Source organism: Lithobates pipiens, unplaced genomic scaffold (genome assembly GCF_037356315.1).
Source record: "Lithobates pipiens isolate NorthernLeopardFrog02 unplaced genomic scaffold, aLitPip1_a1.2 Scaffold_16, whole genome shotgun sequence".
Lineage (NCBI taxonomy): Eukaryota > Metazoa > Chordata > Amphibia > Anura > Ranidae > Lithobates > Lithobates pipiens.
The window spans coordinates 154269876-154296766 of record NW_027507748.1 but is presented as its reverse complement, the minus strand read 5'-3'; the positions used below and the strand labels follow the sequence as shown (position 1 = coordinate 154296766).

General features: G+C 43.4%; 1 protein-coding gene across 6 annotated transcripts in view; it reads right to left on the bottom strand.

Moving 5' to 3' along the window:
- Positions 1 to 7192: 7192 nt before the first annotated feature.
- Positions 7193 to 26891, bottom strand: part of METTL27 (methyltransferase like 27) — a 77041-nt gene continuing 57342 nt past the window's right edge. For all 6 annotated transcript variants that reach the window (XM_077480655.1, XM_077480653.1, XM_077480657.1 and 3 more), the window contains 3 exons: positions 12761 to 12896; positions 9286 to 9378; positions 7193 to 7620 (listed from right to left, as the gene is read on the bottom strand). In XM_077480655.1, coding sequence (XP_077336781.1) covers positions 7391 to 7620; positions 9286 to 9378; positions 12761 to 12896 — 459 coding nt within the window. In that variant the 3' untranslated portion in view covers positions 7193 to 7390. The remainder of the gene's footprint in view (positions 7621 to 9285; positions 9379 to 12760; positions 12897 to 26891) is intronic.

Here is a 26891-nt window from a genome sequence, read left to right as displayed (position 1 = left end):
AAAATTCAGCAACAAAAATATAAAGCAGACGTTCAAAACCTATGGTAATTCTTATTACAGATCCCTAATATATTGCCCAATACAGGCTATCCCTACACCCCTTTCCCAGACTGTAGAAATCATCATCGTCACCAGTCTTATTAGGTACCAGTAACAGGTCCAAGCATAGGTGTGCGCAGACCATTGCATTGCACCCCAAAGCTCAAACAGTCATGTGTGTGTTTGTATGTATGTGTGTTTGTTGGTGGATACAAGTGGACTGCAAATTCTGGTCCGGAACCAACCCTGCCAAGGTCACTGGTAAAACCCACCCACCGTAGTTCTCTGCAAAGGAACACATGCGAGGTGAAACATAATGTCCATCAATCACCTTGCCTTTTATAATGTCACATATCCTCCCCTCCCCCGCTCAAGCTCCTGCAACTGAGCAGCTGTCCCAACTACAGAGCAGCTGTCCCAACCAGACAATGGACACGGGAAAGGGCATCTGTGTTCTTCTGGCATTAAACACTTGAAGGGCAAGGAACCATCTTGTCACCGACAGTTTTTCTCCTTGTTATCACACATCCATTTAAGAGAGGCATGATCAGTGACTATTTTGAATGGTCTCCCCAACAGGTAATATTCCAGGGCATCTAAGGCACATTTGATAGCTAAACATTCCTTTTCAACAATGGCATAGTTTTTCTCATGTCTGTTAAGCTTTCTGCTCAGGTAGATCACTGGGTGCTCCTCCCTGTCTCTGATTTGGGACAGTACAGCACCCAGTCCTACATGGCATCTGTCTGTACCACAAACTCCTTTGTGAAATTTGGGGTCACAAGCCCAGGTTGTGCACAAAGGGCCTGCTTCAACATTTGAAATGCCTTCTCTGCCTCAGGATTCCACCTAATCATGACCGACCCTCTAGCCTTTGAAAGATCTGTCAGCTGGGCTGATATGGTGGCAAAATTGTGTAAAAAACACCTGTAGTACCCTGTGATCCCAAGCATGCACCAGCATGCACCTGCTTTTTATTTATAGGTTGGGGCCACTTTTGAAACGCCTCAGTCTTGTTGATCTGAGGCTTGATCAGCCCTCGACCAATAATGTAACCAAAGTATTTGGCCTCCTCCAAGCCTATGGAACACTTTTTGGAGACCTGCTTTCCTAAGGGACTCTACTACTGCTTGGTGGGCTGTGGATGACGACATTGTCCAAATAGTTGGCTGCGTATTGGCGATGTGGTCTCAATGTCTTGTCCATCATTCTCTGGAAATAGGCAGGAGCACCATGCAAACCAAAAGGCATACACTTATACTGGAATGACCCTTCAGGGGTAGAAAAGGCCATCTTCTCTTTCGCAGATTCTGTTAAGGATATCTGCCAATAACCTTTAGTCAGATCCAAAGTAGTTATGTATCGGTACTTCCCAATCTGTCAACAAGCTTGTCAATCTGAGGCATTGGGTACACATCGAGTTTGAACACACTGTTCAACTTCCTGAAATCATTATAAAACCTTATAGTGCCATCTGGCTTTGGGACCAACACTATGGGACTTGACCAGTCACTGTGGGACTCCTCTATCACGTTTAATCTAACATGTTCTTTATTTAATTTGAAACTGCTGCTCACCTAGCCTTGGGCATTCTATAGGGCTTTACATTTACGCAGACTCCTGGTTCCGTAATTATGTCATGCTGCATAACACTGGTCTGTCCGGGTAGGCGAGAGAAAGTCTCTAATCTTGCTCACAAACTCTTTAACGTCCTTCTGTTGGGCCACTGACAAGGTTTCAGTTATAGGTACCTCAGTTGTCAGGAGGGCAATGTCCTTTTGCGGGGTTGGCACTGCCAGTAAAGTCTCTCTGTCCTTCTAAGGTTTCAAGAGATTGACGCGATATATTCTCTGGTTTCCTTTTCCCTGGCTAGTAAACTTTGTAGTTTACCTCCCCTACCCTTTCCATAATTTCAAAGGGACCTTGCCACTTTTCTAGGAATTTACTATCAACTGTGGGACTAGTGTCAGCACTCTATCACCAGGGTTGAACGTTCTGCTTCTGGCACCCTCATTATAAACTCTTCTCTGGGCCTCCTGGGCTTGCTCCATATGTTCCCATACAAGTGGCATGACAGCCGCAATCCTATCTTGCATCAGTGAAATATGCTCAATAACGCTTCTGTAAGGCGTGGTGTCTCCCTCCCACGTTTCTTTTGTGACATCTAGCAATCCCCTGGGATTTCTAGCATACAGTAGTTCAAACAGGGAATAACCTGTAGAGGTCTAAGGTACCTCTCATATAGCAAACATGAGGCATTGCAGGAAAAAATCCCAATTTCTCCCATTTTTGTCCACCACCTTTTTTAACATGCTTTTGAGCATCTTGTTCAATCTCTCCACAAGACCATCAGTTTGGGGGTGGTAGACAGATGTACGGAGATGGGAAATTTTAAACAACTTGCACAATTCTTTAGCTACTCTGTACATAAATGGTGTGCCTTGATCCGTTAATATCTCTTTTGGAATACCCACATGACTAAAGCTCTTTGGCAATAGTCTTAGCTGAGGTATTACACAAGGGAATGGCTTCAGGATACCTTGTGGCATAGTCCAGTATTACCAGCATGTGCTGATGGCCACGGCAAACTTTACTACTGGTCCCTCCAGATCCATCCCATATAGAGAAACAACACTCCTACATTAGGTTCAGCAGATTCGCCATCAATCGTTTTAACCTTTTCCTGGCTCTATTGAGGGTGGAGTCTCTTAGTTGTACTGTCCAAAAATCATCACTTCTAAGTCAGGCACCACAGTCTGTCCACTCTTACTATTAGAGTCAGAGATAATTTCTTGTTCATTAACCTCAAGCTAGGGGCTGGATTCCAGCTCCTTCTGCTCCCCAGCCATTACAGAAAAAGAAAAAAGGATCTACCTCTTCATTGGACACACCAACAGTTTCCCTTTCAATTTTGCAATCAAAAGGGTCTGGAGTGAGTTCCAGTATTTCCTCAGCAGGGGAGCTCTGTCCTCCCTTTTATTTTCCCATAAACTCCATAAGTGTGGAAAAACTCTCCCCACTAGGGCTCATGAAGTAGTGAGGGTACTACCCCCACTGAATGTGTTGCAGTGCCCCAAGGGTTATCAATTTCAACCAAAGTAGTCTGGTAGTCACGTGTCACCATGTATAGTGCTAGGGTGTAATGTTGCAGGTTTTACAAAATCACCTTTGACTAATATCACAACACTGCCAGAATCAAGCAGAGCAGTGACTGACTTTCTATCAACTGAAATCACACACATTTGGTTTTTCATGCATCCCTGACCTGATGGAGTACAGGTGCCTTTTTTCAAATAAGCATTATCACATAGCATTGGTTCATCATTTAGGGAACAGGTAGCAGCAATTTGACCTAACGCATGGCAGCGAAAACATTTTATGTGTTCTGTACCCAGTCCTCTAAATGGCCTCATAGACCTTCCTGACCTATTTGGCCAGTCTCCAGGTCCAGGGCCCATACTCTCATTATCTGTAGCAAGCCTTAAGCCTTTGAACCTTGGAACAGTCTTACCGGATTGTCCAGGTGGTTTTTCATCCCTATCTACATTGGGATGAGGCACTGATGGGTTCAACAAGCCCTCAGCAGCAGTATATCCCTCCACCAGGTCCATCAGCTGGTTTACAGTCTTGGGGTCCTCATGGCTGACCCACTTCCTCAAAGTGGCAGGGATCACGTGTAAGTAACAGTCCATGACCACATGCTCCACAATCTTAGGGACTGACAAAGTCTCTGGCTAGAGCCACTTCTTGGTGAGGTGTATCACGTCAAACATCTGGGAGCGGGGTGGCTTGTCAGTACTGTATGACCAATGATGCACCCGTTGAGCCCAGACCGCAATGGTGACGCCCATGCGTGCAAGCATCTCTGCTTTCAGTGTCTCATAATCCTGGGCAGCATCTGGTTTCCAGGTCATAATAGGTCTTTTGGGGTTCGCCTGTCAGAAAGGGCGCTAGCAGTCCTGCCCATTGCTCTTTTTGCCATCCTTCTCAAAAAGCGAAACTATCAAAAGTTTTTAGGTAAGCTTCCAAATAATCTGAAGGTGTCATCCTCTGCAGGTAATAGCTGGCACGCACCATTTTCCGTTCCACCGGTAAAGGACCTGCGAACACTTTCTTTAATTCCAACAGGGCCTCCGCAAACCTGCGATTCACCTCCTGCTGCTCTACAGTAGCCTCTGCAACCTGGCGGTTGGCTTCCTGCTGCTGGCGACTGGTTTCCTGCTGAATCTCCGCAAACTGGCGATTCACCTCCTGCTGATGGCGGTTGGCTTCCTGCTGCTGGGGATTGGTTTCCTGATGGGTTGCAGTGGCCTACAGTAGGGCTTTTAAGACACCCTCCATCTTTCCACTTGTTCAGGAAGATGTCTGCCGACAATTCACCTTATGTGGGGGGTTAGCTCAATGGGGGATCACCTTCCCTGGGAAAAAGGCTAGTCCAAACAGCAGGTTTTCTTAAAATCTGAAATATAGCCACTTTTATTTGTAAAAGGTTGCATGAAAATCAAATAAACAAAAGAGAAAATAAATCCTTGCCATGCAGGCACTAACTAAACAGTTCAGGATCCTAACTCACAGATGAAGGGCAGTCACCCACAAAGCAAAGATAATGCAAACATTTTTCTTTCTCTCACAAAGCAGACATCACATCAGTAGCTCTCTCTCAGGTATGGCTTCCTGATCCCAAGGCAGGGAGCAATTTTTTGCTCCAGTCCTGCTTTATTTATACCACCTGTTGATGAACTTAAGTGGACCACAAAATCTGGTCCAGAACCAACCCTGCCAATGTGGCTGGTAAAACCCCAAACTGGATTCCACCTTAGTTCTCTGCAAATGAACGCATGCGAGGTGAAACATAACGTCAATCAATAACCTCGCCTTTCATAATGTCTCAATATATACAGGCATACCCCACTCTTAAGTACTTATTTACTATAGTTGGAGAGTTCAAAATCAGACTCTCTTCTGCATAAAAACCAATGAGCTTCCAGGTTTTATTACCAAAGCTTAATTGAACAAGCTGTGGTTAGAAGCTCATTGGTTTCTATGCAGAAGTGGGCCTGAAGAAGTTGCACTCTCCAGCTATAGTAAATAAACCCTATTGTGTACTTAAAAGTGGGGTATGCCTGTGTGTGTATATATTTTATATATATATATATATATATATATATATATATATATATATATATATATATATACACACACACACACACACACATACACACAGTGAACCAGTGTGGATGAGCCCTTAATTTTTTTAAAACATTTTTACGTTTTTTACATTAGACCCTAGTGTTAATGAGCACTGGGTGATTAGGGTGTGCCCAGGCACATCTGACACACCCCATGCACAAGGGTCCAAGATTTCTATAGCTTGGTTTAACTTTACATATGGATAGTTAGGAAGAGGACAGCAAAAAGAAAGGTCTTTGCGTAGAGCAGGAAACATGCTACCTCCAATAGGGCAACAAGCTTAATGGTTATAAAAAAAAAAAACACAGCAACTTAAGCGACTTATAGTTTAAATCCTAACTCCACCAAATTTTTTTTTTTTGTTCACATCCCCTCCTCTGTTCGTTTTGGAGCTGGGCTTTAACAGGGCCCTTCACTCATGTCTATACAAACAAAAAATTCAGGGTGAAGAGCTAGTGTTGATGCATTTCACACCAATGGACGCTTAATCATAGTGATTCAGTGCATATTTGTGTGAAGCGCATCCACACTAGCTCTTTATCCTGTGTTTTGTTTGTATAGACATTTTTATACTTTGAAATAAACTTTTGGATCTTATGAATGTCAGTGTGCGGTCCAGTCTTCATGTCTGAACATTATGGCTAAATGGGACACTATAATTTCCAGATTGGACAAAAATAATAAATACAGGTACACCTTCAGTGCCTCTCCAAAAAGCAATTAAACTTCATAACATTCATTTATCAATGAGCAAACATTCCCCTATATGCCTTCACAAAACGGACAGATCATGTCTACAGGATTGGGCCAGCTTTTGGCATATAGATTTGGAATATAGTCCAACATTTCACTTTCATCAATTAGGTGACAACCTGGCTGAAAACAAACTGGAGAGTTATTTTCCCAAAACTTCAGCGACATGCTTTTTTTGTACAATAGATTGGGGTGGGGGGGTCATTGTAGCATCAATGCAGAATATTGTTAAGGGAAAGGGTTTTTTTTTTTTTATATGCCCCTGCATTGAACTTGCATTGATCAATACAGATAGATGCAGCTCAATGTACATGGTGTGAAGGAAGCCTTATATAACTATTCACAACTTCTGCTGATTCATTTACCCCTATGTTGTTAAAAATGTGAATACCCTATGCGTTGTTCTACAGTGGCTTTGCAGGTATCTCCCTCCTATTGGTGTCACAAAAGATACTAATAAAGTGCTATATTAAGAAGAGAATTTATAAAAGAAACAAATTGTGTATGCAAAAAAAGGTTATCAATACCATAAACAAACCCCTTGAAGATTGATATTAAACCCTACAAGCCAAACAAGATTTTTTTCGTGCTGGGAAGACATAAGCAAGAAAAAAAAAGTGCACCAGTCTAGAGTAACAATTTAAACACCCTAAAAAAGAATATTACACTCGCATAGATAAAAGTATGCAGAGCATATTGGGTGTGCAGTATACCGATTCTAATTCCTCTATAGACTTCAGTTGTCAGCGACATGCAATTAGGTCAGAAAAACACCAGCACCTGGAGATGGAAATGTTCAGAGTAACAGTCCAGATTGCAGTGCATGTCGAGCATCAGATGGTGCAACCCATTTCTACAGTATGTCCTAGGGCCGTGATGCGTTCTGGGTACTACTACCTTCATCAGTCTCCAGTCTGAAGATTGGTGTTCTGCAGAAAAACGTGGATCCTGAGCAGAGCCATACTGCCCATCAGGGCAAATGAGTCAACCGCCTCAGGCAGCACTCAGGGTGGCGCGGTGGAGGCACGTCCATACCAATGCATGTTCATCCCTGTGTATATACAGCCTCCAAACCGCACAGTCTCATCAATTGTTATGGTGCTTGCATCTGCCCCTGGCACAGCCCTGTTACTGAGGTTGATGTAGCTGCAGCAGGCGTACTTTAATTTTTATTAAAAGTAAAGAAAGCCACAACACAAAAAGAACAGCCTTTAGATAGAACTTTCAATTTATTTACCAAATCTCACTATAATTCCAATCCATAGTAAGACCTTAAAATGAAATAATTCCTCTAAATCTCTCTAGATGTTGAACGTTCAAAATCTGTTGGCTGTCCAAATATATTTATCAAATAGTGATAGTACAAAAATGTACATCACTGTTTACATAATGCTATTTAAAATCTATGTTATGTCAAAGGTCTCAATTTTTTTCTGTAAATATATATGACACCAGGAATGTAATCAGATTTTGAGGAGACTTCCTTTTCTGATACAGCCTTTTCCCACTGCTCCACTTCCTGTACAGAGATCTGTTCCCAGTGTCCTTTGCTTTCCATATCAGACATGACTTCCTCTAGGTTAGCTTTGTACATCAGGTTAGAGACGTTACTGCGAGTTGTCAGGCATACCAAACCACCTAGACATGACAGGGAAAACATGATAATCAAGAAACAAAATATTTCTAATGAATGAAGACAGTAAGATGCAAAGTATGATAATATACACCAGGAAACCAGTACTTATATTTAATTAGTCTTTCCACAATGAAGTAGAGTAGTAAAGATGATATTCTAATGGACTGCTGTGAGTTCTCAGCATTATTTTTACTGTGCTACTCTATCCAAAACCACTATTTCAGTTTTTAGTAGAAGTTGTAGAGTTAAAACAACTAACATTAGCTATCTCTCTGGGACTTGGTGGTGGTGAGATATCTGTACCTGGATTTCTGGCCTGCTGTGGCCATTATAAGGAGTTCTCACTCTCCTTTTGGATTTTTTTCAATTATTTTATGTTATGGAGAATGGAACAGGAGATGGGACAGGCAAAAGTAGTAATTATAGCAAGGAGACCTCACTGCTAATAAGTCAGGGGCTGACTTACCTAACATGTCCCACCTAGACAAAATTTGGGTTGAATGGTAAGTACCATAGGCATTACTAGCTATACCCAGCTAGTAATTCAAACCTAGGGTTAATTTTTTACCCGACAAGCTTGCATAACGGCAGAGATAGCAGAAAGGCAATATACAGTACTAATACTAATAAAAAGTTTGCTGTGATGTGTAAAAAAATGAATACCCACTCTTTAGCTTGCATGAAATATGTCAAAGCTAACTTTTTGGCTCATATATTCAAAATAGCCAATTGCTAGCACAGTGCTTCCAGCAGTAGAATTATGAGCAATAATAATCACTACCTTATGTAATTTACAAGCAGGGTGTGAAATTAATTATGTATCCCGCTAGATGAGCTTTTATATGACATACAACTATAGCATAACTTTGTGGTTCTACAGGTTACTATACCTCAAACATAGAAAATATATTGAGGGGAATTTATCAAAACGGGAGTAGCCAGAATCTGGAGCAGCTGTGCAACTTCTGTCTTTCATTTTCAATACATATGGCATGTAATACATATAAATACAATACATATGGCATGTAATTTTTTTTTTTTTTAGGGGGTTGGGGGGCAGGTACCTAGTTTTGACAGGTATCCAGCTCCCACTCCCGCTCAGGCCACCTATGCTCACCCGGCTGTGAAGTCGCCAGCTGTCATAGCCGGGTGCCCACACTAGTTATGCAGGTGCCGGGGAAAGGCGGGGGATGGAACCGAGGCTTTGAGCGGCCACATCGATGGATGCGTATATGTTTATTAATAGTCAGCAGCTACACTTTTTGTAGCTGCTGACTTTTAATAAACACAGAAATGGCTGGAACTCCGCTTTGACTGAAAAAGCTGAAAATAAACCGATTGGTTGCCATGCAGATTCTGGCTACTCCAGTTTGGATACATTCCTCCTAATATGTTAATTATACTTACATTCACCTCCTTGAAAACTAATGGGGAAGGGTAAGAATCTGTCCGATTTTTTTTACTGGAGCTCTATTAGCAAGTTTTACCCTCACTGGTCTGTGAGGGGAACTCCAACAGCAACATAGACAGATACAATAAATGATAAAATGATAAGTACTTCTGTGCCCCCTTACAGATTTTACCAGCTTTCATTTGTACAAGAATGGTCTGGTTGGCATTTGTCCTTACCAGCCCTTTTATGGTTAGAATAATACATTAATTCTTACCAGGTTTAGTGACACGAAGCAGTTCCAAGACCACAGACACGGGGACCTGTCCATCACTCAGAGCTCCTACTATAATAACAGCATCATATTTATCTGGTAGAAAAGACAAGGATTTGTAACATTGATTACTGAACCAACCTTACCATCATAATAATGAGCAAAATATTATAGAGGGCAGTGTTAACTGTACAAATCTGTCACAAAATGTAAGGGTCATTTTTTTTAACAGTTGAAATGTAAGGGTATTTTTTTAACAGTTAAAATGTAAGGACATTTAAAATGATTGCACAAATACATAGCATGCAACTGCTACATTCTCACTTGGAAAAGGATTTAGGATAGCTAGATATGACCTAAAAGACAGAAGAAAAAAGCAAAAGTTATGTTTCGGAGAAGGACTCTTTAGAGTTCCGTAATGGGGATGCCAGGAATAGGCACTAGGGTAGACATAAGGGAGAGTGCTGTAGAAGGAACAAACTAGGGATGAGCTTCGAGTTCGAGTTGAACTCATGTTCGACTCGAACATTGCCTGTTCGGGGGAACAGTGAACAATTTGGGTGTTCGCGGCGAATTCGAAAAGCCGCGGAACACCCTGTACAAGTCTATGGGAGAAATCTAAAGTACTAATTTTAAAGGCTAATATGCAAGTTATTGTTCTAAAAAGTGTTTGGGGACCTGGGTCCTGCCCCAGGGGACATGTATAAATGTAAAAAAAAGTTTTTAAAAACGGACGTATTTTCGGGAGCAGTGATTTTAATAATGCTTAAAGTGAAATAATAAAAGTGTAATATTCCTTTAAATTTCGTACCTGGGGTGTGTCTATAGTATGCCTGTAAAGGGGCGCATGTTTCCCGTGCTTAGAACTGCCCCTACACAAGTGTAATTTCTGCAGGAAAAAAAGTCATTTAAAATTACTCGCAGCTATAATGAATTGTCGGCTCCCATAATACAGAGAACACTCATTGAAAATCATTGATAAAAAAAAAAAAAACGTGGGGTTCCTCCAAATTCAATTACCAGGCCATTCAGGTCTGGTATGGATAGTAAGGGTAACCCCACGTCAAAATTTTTTAAAAAAAATGACGTGGGGTTTCCCTTAAATATCCATACCAGACCCTTCAGCTGGTTTTGGAAATTTAAGAGACCTCATACTGGATACTTTGGGGTAAGAAGACTCTGACTGCTCCAATGCTAAATGAAAGCATACAGCATCAAAGGGCACGGAAATGTTTCCTTCAGTTTAGGAGAAATCTGAGTAACAGGTGCATTACCCTGCTTAGAGGGCAATGGGTCCTCCCCATCTGTCACCTCCTTCTCTGCCATTGTGTCTGGTTCAAAGGAAAAATCCAAGACCAATTCAGGAGGGGAAGTCCAAGCCACATTGCTGCAACCCTTGCTCTCTATTGCTTCAATAAGGCTAGAAATTTTGCCCATGAATTCTGACATTGTGGCTGAAAACCCTTCTACAGATGGAAAAGAGGAAGCTGGTGTGGTCGATGGGCCAGCCAAATTCCCAGTAGAAGGCAGGAAGTTAGAATGGAGGAAACCATTAGAGGAAAGGGTACCAGGGGCTTGAACAGATGTTCTACCCCCAAAAAGAAACTAGAAGCTGAGCATAAACTAGCAAGCCCATCCAACCCCCCTTTCCTTGCGCTTGTGATTTTCCATGCTTGTGTACTCACAACCTCCGTAGCAATTTAGCAGGAGGAGTGATGCCTTCGGTGCCAAGGCTGCAGTAATCCAGATGTTGTGAAAATAATTACTAATAATGTGCCCTCTGAGAAGGAAGAAGGAGTCTGGTCTGCAAAGAGTAAGTTATAGGGCAAGCAGGAGCAGTAACTTCCTTAAGAATGAGGTGGCGCAGAAGGTTCTTGGGCCACACAGGTAAATCTCGAAAAGAAACCTAAAGACACTAACAAAAAAACTGAGGCTAGCTGGAAGTGGGAGGGTGTATATCGTGGGATGTCCCTGCAACTTTCCATTTTTTGTCAGTCATTTGAAAGAAACTGCGTATAACTTAGTTGTTGTGATTAAAGAGCCTGTGTCCTCTACAGTAAGACAAGAAAAAGATATTTTAGAGTATATGTCCACCCAGTAGAGTAGAGTAGGGCTAGAACCCCTGTTAATTCTTTTTTTTTGACTGTTGCAGATTTTTCCACACTTCCTGTCTGGCAAAAAAAATAAAAGCTTCTCCATTCTATCCAAAACAAAACAAAAGGTTTTGGCTAGACATGCACATTGAAGTGGACATGGCAAGAAAATTGGAGTTCTACTCTATTGAAAGCTCTCACCCCCAACGTCAAATCACCTTCAAAAGGGGAAAATAATGTTGCTAAAAAACAAACAAAAAAAACACAATGCTGGGATAGCTGGGCACAAGAATGCATCTCAGCCCATCGCAGGAACAATTACTGTGTTAATGTTATTGACAAACTACATTATATATGTCATTTTGATTTTACCCAGAATTCTAGTTTAAAAGTCATAACTTACTATGATATAAAACTGCAAAGAAAAACGTGAAAGACTTCAAATATGCAATAGTGTAGATATAAACTCAAAAGGTTCTTACCTTAAAGCATTTTTGCTGCTTTAGGGTAAACAAAAATGTCCCACTACTTTTTCTGCCCCCTGTCCCTAAACACTTACCTGTCTCCTCACACTGCAGCGCTGTCCCTGGCTCCAGCAGCGCTGATCTCTCTTCTTTGACTTGCATTTTACACTAAGCCCTTGTACACACAGTCGGAGATTCTGACAACCAAATCCGTCGGATTTTGTCTGACGGATCTTGTCCGAAACTGTTGCATACACACGGTCGGACAAAGTTGTCGGAAAAATCCGACGTGATGACGTTATTTCGTTACGACGGGACTACGTTCACGCTAGTAGCCAATAGCTTTGGTGTAGGAATTTGATCTGAGCATGCGTGGCACTTTGTCCGATTGGAATTCTCTACACATGATCGGAGTATGTCCGATCGGAGCATTTTTTGGAAAATTTTACCAACAAGTTGGAAAACTTGGTCCGTCAGAGAATCCGACGGAAACAGTCCGATGTAGACCACACACAGTCGGAATATCCGACAAAACGGTCCGATCGGACACATTCCGTCTGTATCTCCGACCATGTGTACAAGGGCTAAGAGCAACAAGAGCCACAGGCTCCTGCTGCTATCAGTAAAGTTCTGTAAGAAGGAAGCAGGGGGTGTGGCCGAGCTGCACTGTGTGTGTCTTATTTCCACTCTGGTGCCCCATAGAATGTGGCTTGTTATGGGGGTACTTGGAAGAAGGGGTGGGGGATCACAAAAGAAGAGGTAAGGGACTACTCTGTGCAATATCATTGCACAGAGCAAGTATAACATCTTTTTATTACACTAAAAAAAATTAACTTCACTTTCCAAGGTGCATGACTCTAGACATGTTAAAATTGATAACAGTGTATATAACCATTCCTCATCATACAATAATCATTTTACCAGAATCAAATGGCAGGGAATCCTGTCCCAGCATACACAGTTTTAATTCTTGATACAGCTGTTTATTCTTGGCAACTTCCAACATTCCTGCACTACCATCCAAGCCATGAAATAAGGTAAAGCCGAAACGCTGCAGCTGAAAATCATTAAAGCACAATAAATATATATTTTAGGAGAGGATCAAGAGTTAAACATATGCATTATGAAGAGTACATGGCCTATTCATTTTTCTTAGCCCAAGACTGGCTTATTTCTCAAAGTGGTCCTGTTTGACATTTCAGTACAAACCAAAAAACAATTGCACAATTCTCAAAGCTGCCCATAACATTAGATAGCAGTCAGAGGATCAAATTGCTGAACATGCATTTTCGTATCAAGTGTGAAAATGTATATCATGAGCAAATATCCTTTGGTGACTACCTTATCTAGACAGCACAGCAGCAATCATTATGGAAAATCCATTCCAGGTGATTCATTTTTTCCCCATGATTGCTTAACTAGTAACCATCTGAAGAGGTCATAGACTGCTATTAGATATACGTGAATTTTCAATTCTGACTAATTGACTGGATTCGATAACAATGATATCATATTTGGGGCCAGCCTAAAGCCTAACTCAGACATTTTTGGAAGTTTTGAATAGAGCAGAAAATACCTAAAATTAAAATACGGCATTATTGATTTAAAGGTAAAGGGCCGTACACATGGGCCGAATATTGGGCGGCATGGGCCAGTTCAATAGAAACTGTTTGGCCGGCTTCTGTCCAAGGGGCATGACCAAAAAATGTCTGCTGATTGCCACCCAATCAGCACTCTCAGACAAAGGCTGAGAGCGCAGACCTGTGTGTTTTGGTAGTGGGACTGTTCCCCTGTCAAAACACAATAGCTCAGCAGGGAGGATCGCTGTGCTAACATTGAATTGTTAGTACAGCCGTTCCTCCTGAGCTCATACGTTTTTTTTTCGTTCAGCCCGCTGGGTTGAATAAAAAAAAAACAAAGAACTGCTAGTTGTGTACCAGACTTAAGTCTCTGAAGTACAGAGAACACCAGCTTGATTTTCCATGGAGACACAGGAGATCAAATTTGGGGATTTATGTGAGCAAGTCTCTGAAGAATATTTTGATTAGGGATTGTGATGCAAGAAGTTTCTGGAATAAAATGGATAAAGCAGAAATGTTTCCCTTGAGCATACTCAGGGCCAGACACTGGTCAAAGTAAGACTGAAGAAAGGCCACTACTGGTGACAGAGTATTCCCTGGGACTTAGCTTCCTGTTCTCACATAAGGCAAAGTAAGCCTTCCATGTGCAATGGTAAATCTTACAGGAGTTGGATTTTCTTGCATACTGTAAGTCTTGCTAGTCAGAAATACCCCTTTCCTTTAGGAATTGGGTTGCAAAAGCCATGCTGTTAAAGCCAGTGACTGAGAAGTAAGATAAATAGGGGGCCTTGGGCCAGTAGCTCTGGTCTGTTTGGAGGGAGCCATGGCGCATCCACGAAAAATCTGTGCATGTCTGTGACCCACCTTCTTCTGGGCCAAATTGGTGCAATGAAAATCACCAGAACCATTTAGTGTCCTATCTTATGCAGCACTTGAGTTAGGATCTTCATCAGAAGGCTTATACCATAATGAATTAAGTCTAATCATCAAAGCTTGTACTGCAAAAGCTAGTGGATCCCAGGACTTAGCTACAAGATTGTTTAGCTAGTTGTAGAACCTGGAGGCTGAAATTTGTTTTCCCCACCTTTGCCATAGATTTTGAAAGATCTCTGGTTTCAGAAACCACTCCCCTGTAGTTTGCATTGGTGACTATGGAAGTCCATATGCCAAATGTCTACTCCAAGGATATGGATGATCATGAGAGCTGGAATATAAGTTTCTGCTCAGGAGAGTATCAGACTTGTTTCTTTTAGGGCAGCTTGGCTTCTGGTGCCCTCTTGATGGTTTGTCTAATTCACAGCTGTTGCATTGTCTCACTGTATCTGGCTGGGTGACCTTGAAAAAGGGAGGTCCAGTTTTGCAGAGACAATCTGGAGCTCTTAGTTCTAGGATGATAATGGGAAGTTTTGACTCCTATGAAGACCAGGTCCCTTGGAAAGTCAGGGAGTTATAAACTCTGCCCCAGCCTGTAAGGCTGGCATCCACTGTCATTACCTTTCATTGCATGTAAAGGAAAGACTGTCCCAAGTCTAGGGCATTGTGTGATCCAAGGATTTGTTTGCTCCACACTGTGAGTATGTTGGATTAAAGAGTGGAGTGAAACTAGGCAAGAGAAATTGCAGTGAAAGAAGCTTCCATCAAGCCCAGAGCCCTAATGCAAAAGCAAACTGACTGGTGCCACTTTGATCTGTGCATCCTTGCGTGGGACCTTAGGGAAGCAGCCTTCTCTTGGGGAAGGAAAATTCTGGCTTGGGCTGTGTCCAAGTTTAGACCCAGGTACTTCAGACAGTGTGAGGGCTGGAGAACAGACGTTAGAAAGTTAAATATCCAGCTAGAGTATTAAATAAATTGAGTTGTCCTATGGATTTTGTCAGACAAGGTTATGGATGAGGAGTTATTCAGCAGGAGGTCACCCAGGTAACCTGTGACATGATAAGATTTTTGTGAACACTTGGGGTGCAAAGGAGAACTTAAATGGTAATGCTACAAATTGAAAGTGCTGGCCTCCCACAGCAAAACACAGGAAGTAGGGCTCATTCACATGTAGAGTTGGGGGTGATAAAAAAGCAGTATATAATAGAATTATTATTTATTATCATAATTGCAGGAAAGCTGCAGGCACACTGCATTGCCTCCACGGTGTGGGTGAAGCGCAGCACAAAATGTGAAAGCAGCCCTATATGATTATGTACAGTGTATTGCTTCACACTGACCTGAGGATCTCCTCTTTTCTGCTGCTGGCACTACTTGAGAGACCGCTAGCTAGGAAAAGAGATGGAGTGCAGTTGGTATCACTCCTCATGGGACAGGAGCCAGCACTACAGGGGAGGCATCAGCTTATTTGGCTCTTGCTCCCTACTACAGCTCTAACTTTACAAGTAGTCCCTCTGCATTGCACTCTGTTTGATGGTCTGGAATGGCAGGTCAGCAAGCCCAGACCACGATCTACCAGTCACCTGTCCGTGATCTACTGATAGATAGCGATCTACAGGTGGCTGACCCCATTCTAAAGGAACTGGTTAAGCCAATTCTTGTGCCTAAAGTTGGTGCAAGATGGTCATTAAATCTATTTTCTTTTGATCTGAAGCTTACAGATTGGAAGGTAAAAAGCAAGAAGCGGGCAGAGATAGAAACTCAATTTTTTTATCCGTTGAAATGATAGCTTGGACACAGAGGTTTGGGAAGTCTCAAATCCAGACTGTAGCAAATACCAACAAATGTCCCCTCACTCATGGCACCCTTTTATTGTGAGGAGGGCTTCTGGGCAGACAGGATGCACTTTGAAATTCAGAGCTTGTTGTGATTAACCACTTTCAGACCGGACCATTTTGCTGGCTTAAGACCAGACCACTTTTTGCGATTTTGCACTGCGCCGCTTTAACTGACAATTGCGCGGTTGTGCGACGTGGCTCCCAAACAAAATTGACGTCCCTTTTTCCCACAAATAGAGATTTCTTTTGGTGGCATTTGATCACCCCTGCGTTTTTTATTTTTTGCGCTATAAACAAAAATAGAGCGACAATTTTGAAAAAAACGCATTATTTTTTACTTTTTGCTATAATAAATATCCCAGTCATTATAATGAATAGGGCCTTGGATGCACCTAGCCGCTCAGTGAGACAGCAGGAATAAGAACCGTCTTTAATCACAAGGCTTAGCACCTTCTTTATTTACAAGCCCTGGACTTCAAAGTCCACCAAGCCTGCCCAGAAGCCCTCCTCACAGTGAAGGGATGCCCCCACTTTTATGCGCGGGGGACATCTGTTGGCATTTGCGCCAGTCTGGATTTGAGACTTCCCAGACCTCTGGATCCAATCTGTCATTTCAAAGAATATAAAACACAGTTTCTATCTCTGCCTCTGCCTCACATTGTATGTGTCCAGCACAGAGCACTTCCCATTCATTCACAGTCCAGTGCAGCTGAGACTGCAGAGAAAGGCGTGTGTTTGAGCTTTGGGGAGCACACCCTAATGCAATAGGCTGCTCACACCTATGCTGTCATTCTAGTAATTGGGGTCAGTGGCTGCACCTAGCACTTAGAAGTCTCAAATTCAGACTGGTGCAAACACCACCAGATGTCCCCCCACTTATAAGAGTGGGGTCACACCTTCACTGTGGGAAGGGTTTCTGGTCAGGCTTGGTGGACTTTGGAGTCCAGGGCTTGTGAATAAAAGAGGTGCTAATCCTTGCAATTAAAGGAGGTGCTAATTCCTGCTGTGGTTCTAAATAGCTTGGTGTGGCTATGATTCTATTAATTATAATGACAGGGTAACAGCAACTGCAGGTATTCACGAGCTGTCTGCACAGCCAGTGATTAACTCCGGTGATTGCTGCCGGATGCACACAAAGTGTGCAGTCAGCTGCGAATACCTGCCATAACCCGCGACCTGTCATTATAATGAACATAACCGCTAAGAGTCACAGCAGGAATCAGAAGATTCCTGTCGTTACAATTTGCAACCAGCCTAAATCGCCAGTGAGCATGTAGCCTAAAGTCCCGTACACACAATCGGACATTCTGCCAGCAAAAGTCCGATGAGAGCTTTTGGTCAGAAAATGCGATCACATATATGCTCCATCTGACTTTTGCTGCCGGAATTTCGGCCAGCAAAAGATTGAGAGCATGTTCTCAATTTTTCGGTCGGAAAATGTTCCGATCAGAAATTTTGATTGTCTGTACAAATTCTGACGCGCAAACTTCCTACGCATGCTCGGAAACAATTCGGCGCATGCTTGGAAGCATTGAACTTAATTTTCTCAGCTCGTTGTAGTGTTGTACATCATTGCGTTCTTGACGGTCGAAAGTCCAGAGAACTTTTGTGTGACCGTGTGTATGCAAGCCAAGTTTGAGCGGAATTCCGTCGGAAAAACCATCAAAGTTTTTTCCGACGGAAAATCCGCTCGTGTGTACGGGGCATAAGGAGGGCTTCAAAACTCCTATCAACAGAATCCTGAAAAGAGGGAACATCCTCAAAAGCATCTGTAAGGTGTTTTTTAAGAATTGAAATGTCATGATCCACTACAGGAATCGCCCATTTCTTCTGAAAATGATGGCAGGAGGAGTGCTGCAATGTGCATTTTCAGCAAAAAAAGGTGGGTGTGAAGGCATCATTTCCCTGAAACCAAGTCGGGATAGGAGAAGACCGTTTAAATTGTTTGCGCCAAAACAATTAGATACAAAATGACAGGAGTTCCCACTAAAGTAAATAACACCTAAATCATCTGCCCGTAGAACTACATATTATGCTATCACTGCAGATTGTGTTAGTAAAAGCTAGGAATCAGTATAAATACACAGGGGTGCCCTTTATTACCTTATCCGTGGCTTTCAGCCAGGGCCGGACTGGGAATAAAATCCAGCCCTGGAAAAAATTTCATACCAGCCCCATAGCATTGTTATATCAGAGCAACGTCATTATTTTCTTGTTCATGAAGGGGAAAAAACATACATTTTAAAGCACATTCGAAGAGTTTATTATACTGTATATAGATAAGATTTCCGCAGAAAGAATACACTAAGGTAAGGGGGAGTGGGTTACTGATATAAGGGGGAAACCCTTTATATCAGTGCCCCCTTACATTATTGTATTCACTTCCCCCTTACATCAGTGACCCCCCCCTTCAGACTGGCCTGGTGGTGCGGTCACTGACCTCCTCTCAGGTGCACCATGCAGGGCTCAGTCAGTCGGCTCCAGCTTGGTGGCTCTGGTTTTATCCTATAGTCTCCTCTCCACAGTTCACACACATCTGACTTCTCCCACAACCCCATCCTGGCGGCACTCCCACTCTTGACTCCTCTCCAGACTCCCTCAGAGACTGCAGACATGATACAGGAGATGGTCAGAGACTGCAGACATGATACAGGAGATGGTCAGAGACTGCAGGCATAATACAAGAGCTCAATGCAGCCCCACCAGTGCCCATCAAATGCAGCTTTACTCTGCCCATAAAAGCAGTCTCACTGTGCCCATGAATGCAGCCTCACTGTGTCCACCATTGCAGCCTCACTGTGCCCATCAATGCAGGCTCACTGTTCCCATCAATGCAGGCTCACTGTGCCCATCACATGCAGCCCCACTGTGCCCATCAAATGCAACCTTACTGTGCCGTGAATGCAGTCTCACTGTGCTCATCATTTCAGCCCCTCCTGTGCCCCATGTCCCAGTCTGCAGTCCCTGTCTGTGGGAAGGCGTGTTGTTGATGCTTGGTACGGTACCTTGCATGTCAGCAGGATATCCATGATGGCCAGCAGCAGGCAGGGTCTGTTCTTGTTTTGGATGGGGACAGTGCTCCTTAAAGAGGATCTGTTTGCTGTGAGGTGGAGTGGACCCTGGTCACCTGCACCTTCAGCCATCCTTATTTTCCGGCCCCAGTCAGCCTGTCCTCTGGTCCTGGGGAAGTGGAGAGCACTGGGTGGGAGCTGGAGAGAAGGGGGGGCAAAGAGTACTAGCGGGGATGGAGAGCACATGGATGGGGACAAAGAGCAGGGGGAGTGGAGAATACAGAGGTGGGGAGTGGAGAGTGCTGGGGGGAATTTGAGAGCACTGGAGGGGGGCCAAAATGAACAGGGATGGAGAGCAGGGGAGGCTGAGAGCACTGGGGGGGGGGGGCTAAAAGTGTGGGATGGCGAAGAGCACTGGGGTGGAGCTTGAGAGCACTGGGGGGCAGAAAAACAGGGCTGGAGAGCACTGGGGGGGGGGGGTACAATGAGCAGGGGGGAGTGGAGAGCAATGGGGGGGAGAGCTTGAGAGCACCAGTGGGGGCCAGAAAGAACAGGGGTGAAAAGCACGGGGGACTGGAGAGCACTATGGGGGGCGGAGAGCACTGGCGGAGTTGGAGAGCACATGGGTGGGGGCAAAATGCAGGGGGGAGCTTGAGAAAGCACTGGAGGGGGAGCCAAAAAGAACAGGGGTGGAGAGCACAGGGGGCAGAGAGCTCTGGGGGGCTGGAGAGTGATGGGGAGAGCTGGAGAGCACTGGGTAGAGAAAGAACAGGGCTGGAGAGCACTGGGAGAGAAAGAACAGGGGTGGAGAGCACTGGGATGGTGGCTAGAGATGGATGGGGAGACCGGGAGAGCAGGGGGAGGGGGGCAGAAAGAACAGGAGTTGAGAAAACGGTGGGGGGGGGGCTGGATAGTGTGGTGGGGGGAGGAGAGCACTGGGGGGAGCCAGGGAGCACAAGGAGAACTGAGGGGGCAGTAAAAGAAGTTGGATAGGAGGAGAAGCAGGGGATGGGCATATAGAGGAATTGAGCTTTCTATATTCATATATATCTTGATTCTCCTCCTCTCCCTCCTGCAAGCATTCAGCGCCTGCATGGAGAAATATACAAAGCTCATTTTCTCTATATGCCGGTCCTCCTATCCAGGCACATAGGACGGGTGGGCACTGTACGGGTGGGCATCTCCTCCTGTGGATCATGGAGCTTGCTGGGTCTGTGTTCGGTGGCAGTGCCGAAACATGGTCCCGTCCCCCCAGACCAGCTTGTGTGATAGTAGATAGAATCAGTGTTCCGCCTATCACACAAGCCGGTCTGGGGGGGCCGGGACCGTGTTACAGCACCGATGCCGAACACAGACCCAGCCAGCTCCATAATCCACAGGAGCAGGAGAGAGGCGAGCACTGCAGATGCAAAGTGGCCCCAGGGCAAGCGGCCTACCGGGAAATCTCCCGGTATCCCGGTAGGCCAGTCTGGCCCTGCTTTCAGCTGGCCTTGTGCTCTTGCTGGGCGACCAAAGTGTTCCTGTGCCTTTAAGGAAGAGTGGGCCCTCTCCAGGTAAACCTGGTCCCAATTTATCCACTGCTATATGTCCTCGAACTTGGAGACTCTCAAAACTATACATTTAGAACCACAGTATACAGAGGAGCATTGACAAGCCACTGTGGCTTTCATATATATTCTTGCAAACTAAACCCTCTGTCTTTGACATGAACTTTAAGACAGCTAATTTGTTTTTATTTTTTTTGCGGCCTAGCTAGTAAGTGTGCTGGGACATTTTTGATGTTTGTGATGTGCTAAGTCCCTTCTGTGTGCACCTTACTATAAAGGCAAATCTACTACAGGCTGCCGGCAGAAGATTATAGGGATGGTGGGGAAAACGAGACAAGTCACCCTGCACAAGTAGAAAGAGCAGGAACGACTTGTCTTTATCAGAGAATGCTCCTGCACAGAGGGAAAGTTTCAAACTGAATTACTGCAAAGATCTGCAAGAAATACACAAAGCACACCAAAATTCATGTAAGGATACACATGCCTCTTGTATGTAGGCAAAACCTATTTGACTCTGGAGTTCAGCTTTAAGCATACAGATATTAGTAGATAACATTTCATAGTTAAGTAAGGGTAACTGACACATTTTTCAAATGCATATCCAGAGAGGCCCGTAATGGTAAGATGGGGGGGGGGGGAGTACGTGGCTAGGTTTTGTTAGGGCTTTGCTGAATAGTTTAGGAGATATGAGTGGAGCTCTGGGGGAAAGTGAGCTGGGAAGGAAAGGGGGGTGGTGTTTCAGTTGTAGGCGAAGAGCTGAGGAATCAGCTTCCCACCCTCCTGCCCAAAATTTTTGGGGAAAATTGTCGTGTTGTTCGGGGGATTTGAGAGTCCTTGGGAGCAGGAGTTGCACTTGGCGGGGCGCAAGGTCCTTTTAGGTTATATGGGCACTTAAAAAGTATGGTGTAGGGACCTGTATGAGGTACAGCTCTGGGTTGGTATGGGTACCTGCTAGTTGTTTCGGAATCGGTGGTTTTGCCAATGGAGAAGGGACTAGCAGGTTCTGTTTTATTATGCCTATTGGGACCTTGGGCTCCATTATCTTTAATAAAGCTGTATGTTATGTTTTGGAAGGTTATAGACATGTTAATTATTGGTATTTATATTTGGCTAATAAAATAGCTGCTATGGCGAATTTACTCCAGTCATGTGTGGTGTGGTCATTAAATTAAAGGGGTGGGGTTATTGGTATGGCAGATAACAAGTCATGGTTGATACCATAGTCATGTCTGACAGAATAAAGAGACATTCTCACTAGCAGTCATGGGTGGCTTGTTCTGATTATAGGATTCCCTATATGGGAGGGATACTTCATTACATGGGTCAGCAGTCCCTGTTGCTGAGGGCACAGTAAGCAAAAAGTAAGTTAGCAAGTTAGACATTTACACAAGAATTCTCTATTGGTGTTTATTACTTTATTAAAATGCAACTGCATTTATTATGTAGCCAGTAAAATATCAACTGTCTGACTGCATCAGTGCCACGCACCCCTTGTAAAAATATTCTGTGCCAGGTCCGCACATACGCTCTGCATTCTCATCCTGTTAGATACAAGCTCGTACTCTGGATTAACTCTTCCTGGAAAGCATGCTTGGGCCTGGCTGGTGTATAAACAGAAAAAAGAAGGAGAGAAGAGCATCACTACCGAAAGCCTAGTACACACGAGCTGAATGTTGGGTGACATTCGGCCCGTGTGTATGGCAGCCAGTCCGAACATCTGCCGTCTGTCAGACATGCATCCTGGAAAGCCAGCAGCTGACCGGCTCCCGATCAACGCTTAGAGCCATTGGCTGAGAGCGCTGATCAGGAACTGTCAGGTTTTTCTCTTTCAACCTGTTGGGTTGAACGAAAAAAAAACCCCGAATGGTGCGTACTAAGCTTTAGTGTAGTATTTATTAATTCAATAAATATGCACTCACATTTGAAAGACATTAAAATGCACATCAGTAAGTCTCTAGCAGGTGGGAATCTTCCAGGTCGTCGATGGTGAGCAAGCCCCTCCATGTGGATTTGATGTAAGGTGCTTAGAACCAGGAAGTGTATATAACATGTATGAGAACCACCGTCAACAGCAGGGAAGTGCTGCAGGCCCACAAAATGGCTGTGATGATGTCATGTTTGGTGTCGATGGGCATGATAAGCATTTCGGGGCGTGGACCCCTTTTGTCAAACCTTGGGCAGGAAGATGTTGACATGCGGGAATGCAGTGCTGATGAAGTCACACAGCTGATATCTCACTGGATCAGGGGCAGGCGAGTGTAAAAAACAGTGAGCTGGGGGCACTACAAAATAGGTGTGAATGCAACAAAAGTGCAGTTACATTTTAAAATGGTCAGTTCTCCCAAACCTAGTATTTCAAATTTTGTTTCAGAGTTAAAGTATATCTAAAGACAAAACATTTTTAATTTTGTATGGAGTCGTTTTTTTTTTTTCTTTTTTTTTCTTTGCTGTTTGTTTCCCTTTGGGTAAATGTATCTTTACTTGCTACCATGTAGACAGGAAGTGAGAGAAAACTCTTCAAAGTGAGGGAGATCCCCTCTTAGATAGTTGACACCAAAATAAGTGTCCCTATTGGAAGATTTTTCCTCTGATTTCTGTTGTGGTGATAATTCAACATTTTGGATTTCTTCTAGTTTTTAGTCTCAATGACAATGGTCACCAGGACACCTAGAGAGAGTGAATCTGCTTAACAGGGACACAGACAATAAAAAAAAACTGAAAGGGGTTCTAACCCTCCCCATACTCGATCCAAATGGCTTTAGAAAAACATTAAAGTGGTCCTAAAGCCTAAACATATTTTACCTTAAAAGAGAAGTATGGTAATTGTGTTTTTTTAAGCATCATACTTACCTAGATGGATGCCGCATCAGTTCCCTGCCTGCTCTAAGACTGAGAACTGAGTGATCAAACACCACCGAACGCTCGGTTCTCACTGCTCCCAGTGCAGAGAGCTGGTGATTGTCATTCACTGCTGTCTGCTCTGCCCCCTCAAGGTCACTGGAGCACTGGGCTGTGGAGGAGGCGGGAGCGGCCACATCAGGTTCTCAGCAACCCACTGATAGGCTGAGTCGGATGCCGGTCCAGGCATGTGGATGGATCCAGACTTCATTGTCCCAATCTTGCCCCAGCCTGGACTGGCTCTGTGATGTCAGCCGTCAGCGGGCTTCAGCCTGTTGTCTGCTGAAAACAGGTCACAGGAGTGCAGAACGAACTGCACTCCTGTAATCCACAGGAGAAGTACAGCCAAACGAGCTTTGGCTGTACTTCTCCTTTATTGCATTCCATGCATTAAGGTAAAAAATGTTTAGGTAAAAGTATCACTTCCTTACCTGAGCCCTGACTCGATCCAGTGCTGTGGCCATTTGCAGTGGCTCTCTTCTCTCACTTCCTGGTCTTATAGGTTTTGCAGAGGCTACGAGAACCACTGCCTATAAATAAGAAGAGCCGGCAACACAGAAATCATTAAAGTGTAGTTTATTGGTACATCAGTTGCTAAGCATTATTGTTTTACTGTCACTCTGATGTACCAATAAACGACACTTCAAGGATTTCAGTGTTGCCGGCTCTTCTTAACTATTACATTGGAGTGTGATGGGATACATTGAGCCTAGGCACCTGTGAGTGGATCTGGTATATGGATTGGGTTCTCCCTGCAGAGAGCGCTGATACCTTTCTCTTAACCACTGTCTATAGGCAGCGTTAGACATGTGCACACTGAAATATTTTGTTTGGGAATTTTGTTTTCGTCAGAAAAACTAATTTATTTAGTTACTCTCAAAATTAGTTTTTATTTATTTTGTTTTGTTAAAAAATGCATTCGTCTGAAAATCCGAAATAATTAAGGTCGAATCTGTCACTGAAGGCTTATGGTGTCTGTCGAATGTTCTAAGAAGATTCGACGGAGCAGCTAAACTGTACGATGCCGCAATTGTACATTTCCGGTCGAATGTTCCACCTACAAGCTATAGTAGAATTCTAATGTTGTATGACACTAGTAAGAATTATATTTATTAATTATTATTACTAGTCAACCAACATTAGAATTCTTCTATAGCCTATGGGCGAAGCATTTGACCATAAATGTCCACTCGCGGCGACTGCTTTGTCGATTCTTCATGTTGAATCTTTTTTCTCTATGTCGAATAATCTTGGACTAATAGAGTTAGGTTAGGCACATTCAACCCTTTATGCTATTGTCTCTATAATGTTGAATCTTTTCTCTCTATGTAGAATAATCTTGGACTAACAGAGCTAAGGTTAGGCACATTCGACCACAGGTTCGATGGACACAGATCGCTATTGTCAGCGTCATGTCAAATCTATCTATATCAAACTGTTGTCGCAATGAAAACGAAAATAAAGCATTTGTTTATGTCGGATCTTTCGGTTTTCGGATTCTGCGTGTTCATTATCGTTTGTTAAATGATAACAAAAATACCCGAAATTTGGATTAAAAAAGGAATGCACATATCTAGGCAGCGTGGCAAGGGATCAAGGCTGCAAGTGTGCCATGATAGAAAGCATCTTCCTATGGTGGCATACTGAGAAGAGGAGAAGCCAGAAGTGCTGGCAAGGGACCCAAAAAGAGGTTTAGTTACTCAATGCAATTTCATTGCACATAACGGGCAAGTATAAAAGATTAAACCCTGGGATAGATGGAGGCACCCAAAACCCTAATGCAGATGGTAAAAGAACCAGGGTCTATGACAGTTAGATCTTGTGTGTTAGATCAACTTTTGCCCTCAACTTATGAGAGACATTTATCTGCTATTTCATATTCAAAATATCCATAAATTCTGCAACATTCAGCACATTGATATTTCCTCTTTTTATGAGTTCCCGATGAATCCCCTTTTGTTAAATAAACAACACGTAATGGGGGAGATACTGGTGCACACAGAATTTGGAGCAGCTGTGCAATGTAACCAATCGGCATCTATGTTTTCTTGTCAAAGCCTAATTAATGTGATTGTAAAGGCAGACTTTTTTTGTTTTCTTGTCAAAGCCTAATTAATGTGATTGTAAAGGCAGGTCTTCTGTGTACAGCAACCCCCCTCAGCCCCCCCCCCCCAATACTCATCTGAGCCCATCTCTATCGGGCGATGTTGCAGGGGAGACTCGGTTGTCCGGGACTCTCCTTCCTCATGGCTGAGACAGCAGCATAGCGCAATTGGCTCCCACTGCTGTCAATCAAAGTCAGTAAACCAATGAAGAGAGAGAGGGGGTGGGGCCTAGCCATGGCTCCATGTCTGAATGGACACACAGAGCTGTGGCTCAGCTCGGGTGCCCCCATAGCAAGCCAGGAGTGCCAGCAAAGGACCCGAGAAGTGTAGGATCCAGGCTGCTTTGTGCAAAACACCACTGCAAAGAGCAGGTAAGTATAACATGTTTGTTATTTTTCAGCAAAAAAAAAATTGAGACTTTAGTATTACTTTAAACTAGCTGAAGTTAGAAGCAGATTGGATAAATTTGCACAGCGGCACCAGATTCTGTGTGCACCAGTTTTAGTAATTCTCCCCCAATATCACAGATACTTATAGCACTTTGCTTAAATTTTTCAGTCAATGGTTTTCTTTTTGACATTTGATAAAAACCACAAAAAAGGTCAATTTATTTAATTTTATGATAAGGGCTGGTACACACTGTATCACGGTACCGTTTGCCTAATGTTATAAGAGGTGTTCAAATCTCTGTGCTGTTTTGTAACACAATTTGGAAAGACGCTTTCTTTTTTTTTCCATTCTACAGTGTTGTAAAGTCTATATAAGTCTATAGCAGCAGTCATTTCATTTATAATGTATTTTGTGCCTACCCAATTTAGGATGGAACTCATTAACTATAGTAATTTACTTGCTTTGTAATCCTTTGTACTTGGTGTAATGAGCCAGAACAATTTCACGTGTTGAAATAGCAAGTTTGTGTTTCTGGAGAAAGGTGGGGTCCATATAACCAGGACACTTGCTGCTGAAAATTTAAAAAACTATAAAAAAGCAAATCAGAGACTCATTCCATCAGACTTCATCTTTAATGCCGTGTACACACGAGCGGAATTTCCGTCTGAAAAAATTTGGATGGTTTTTCCCAACGGAACTCCACTCAAGCTTGGCTTGCATACACACGGTCACACAAAAGTTCTCAGAGCTTTCGACAATCAAGAATGCGGTGACGTACAACACTACGAGCTGAGAAAATTTAGTTGAATG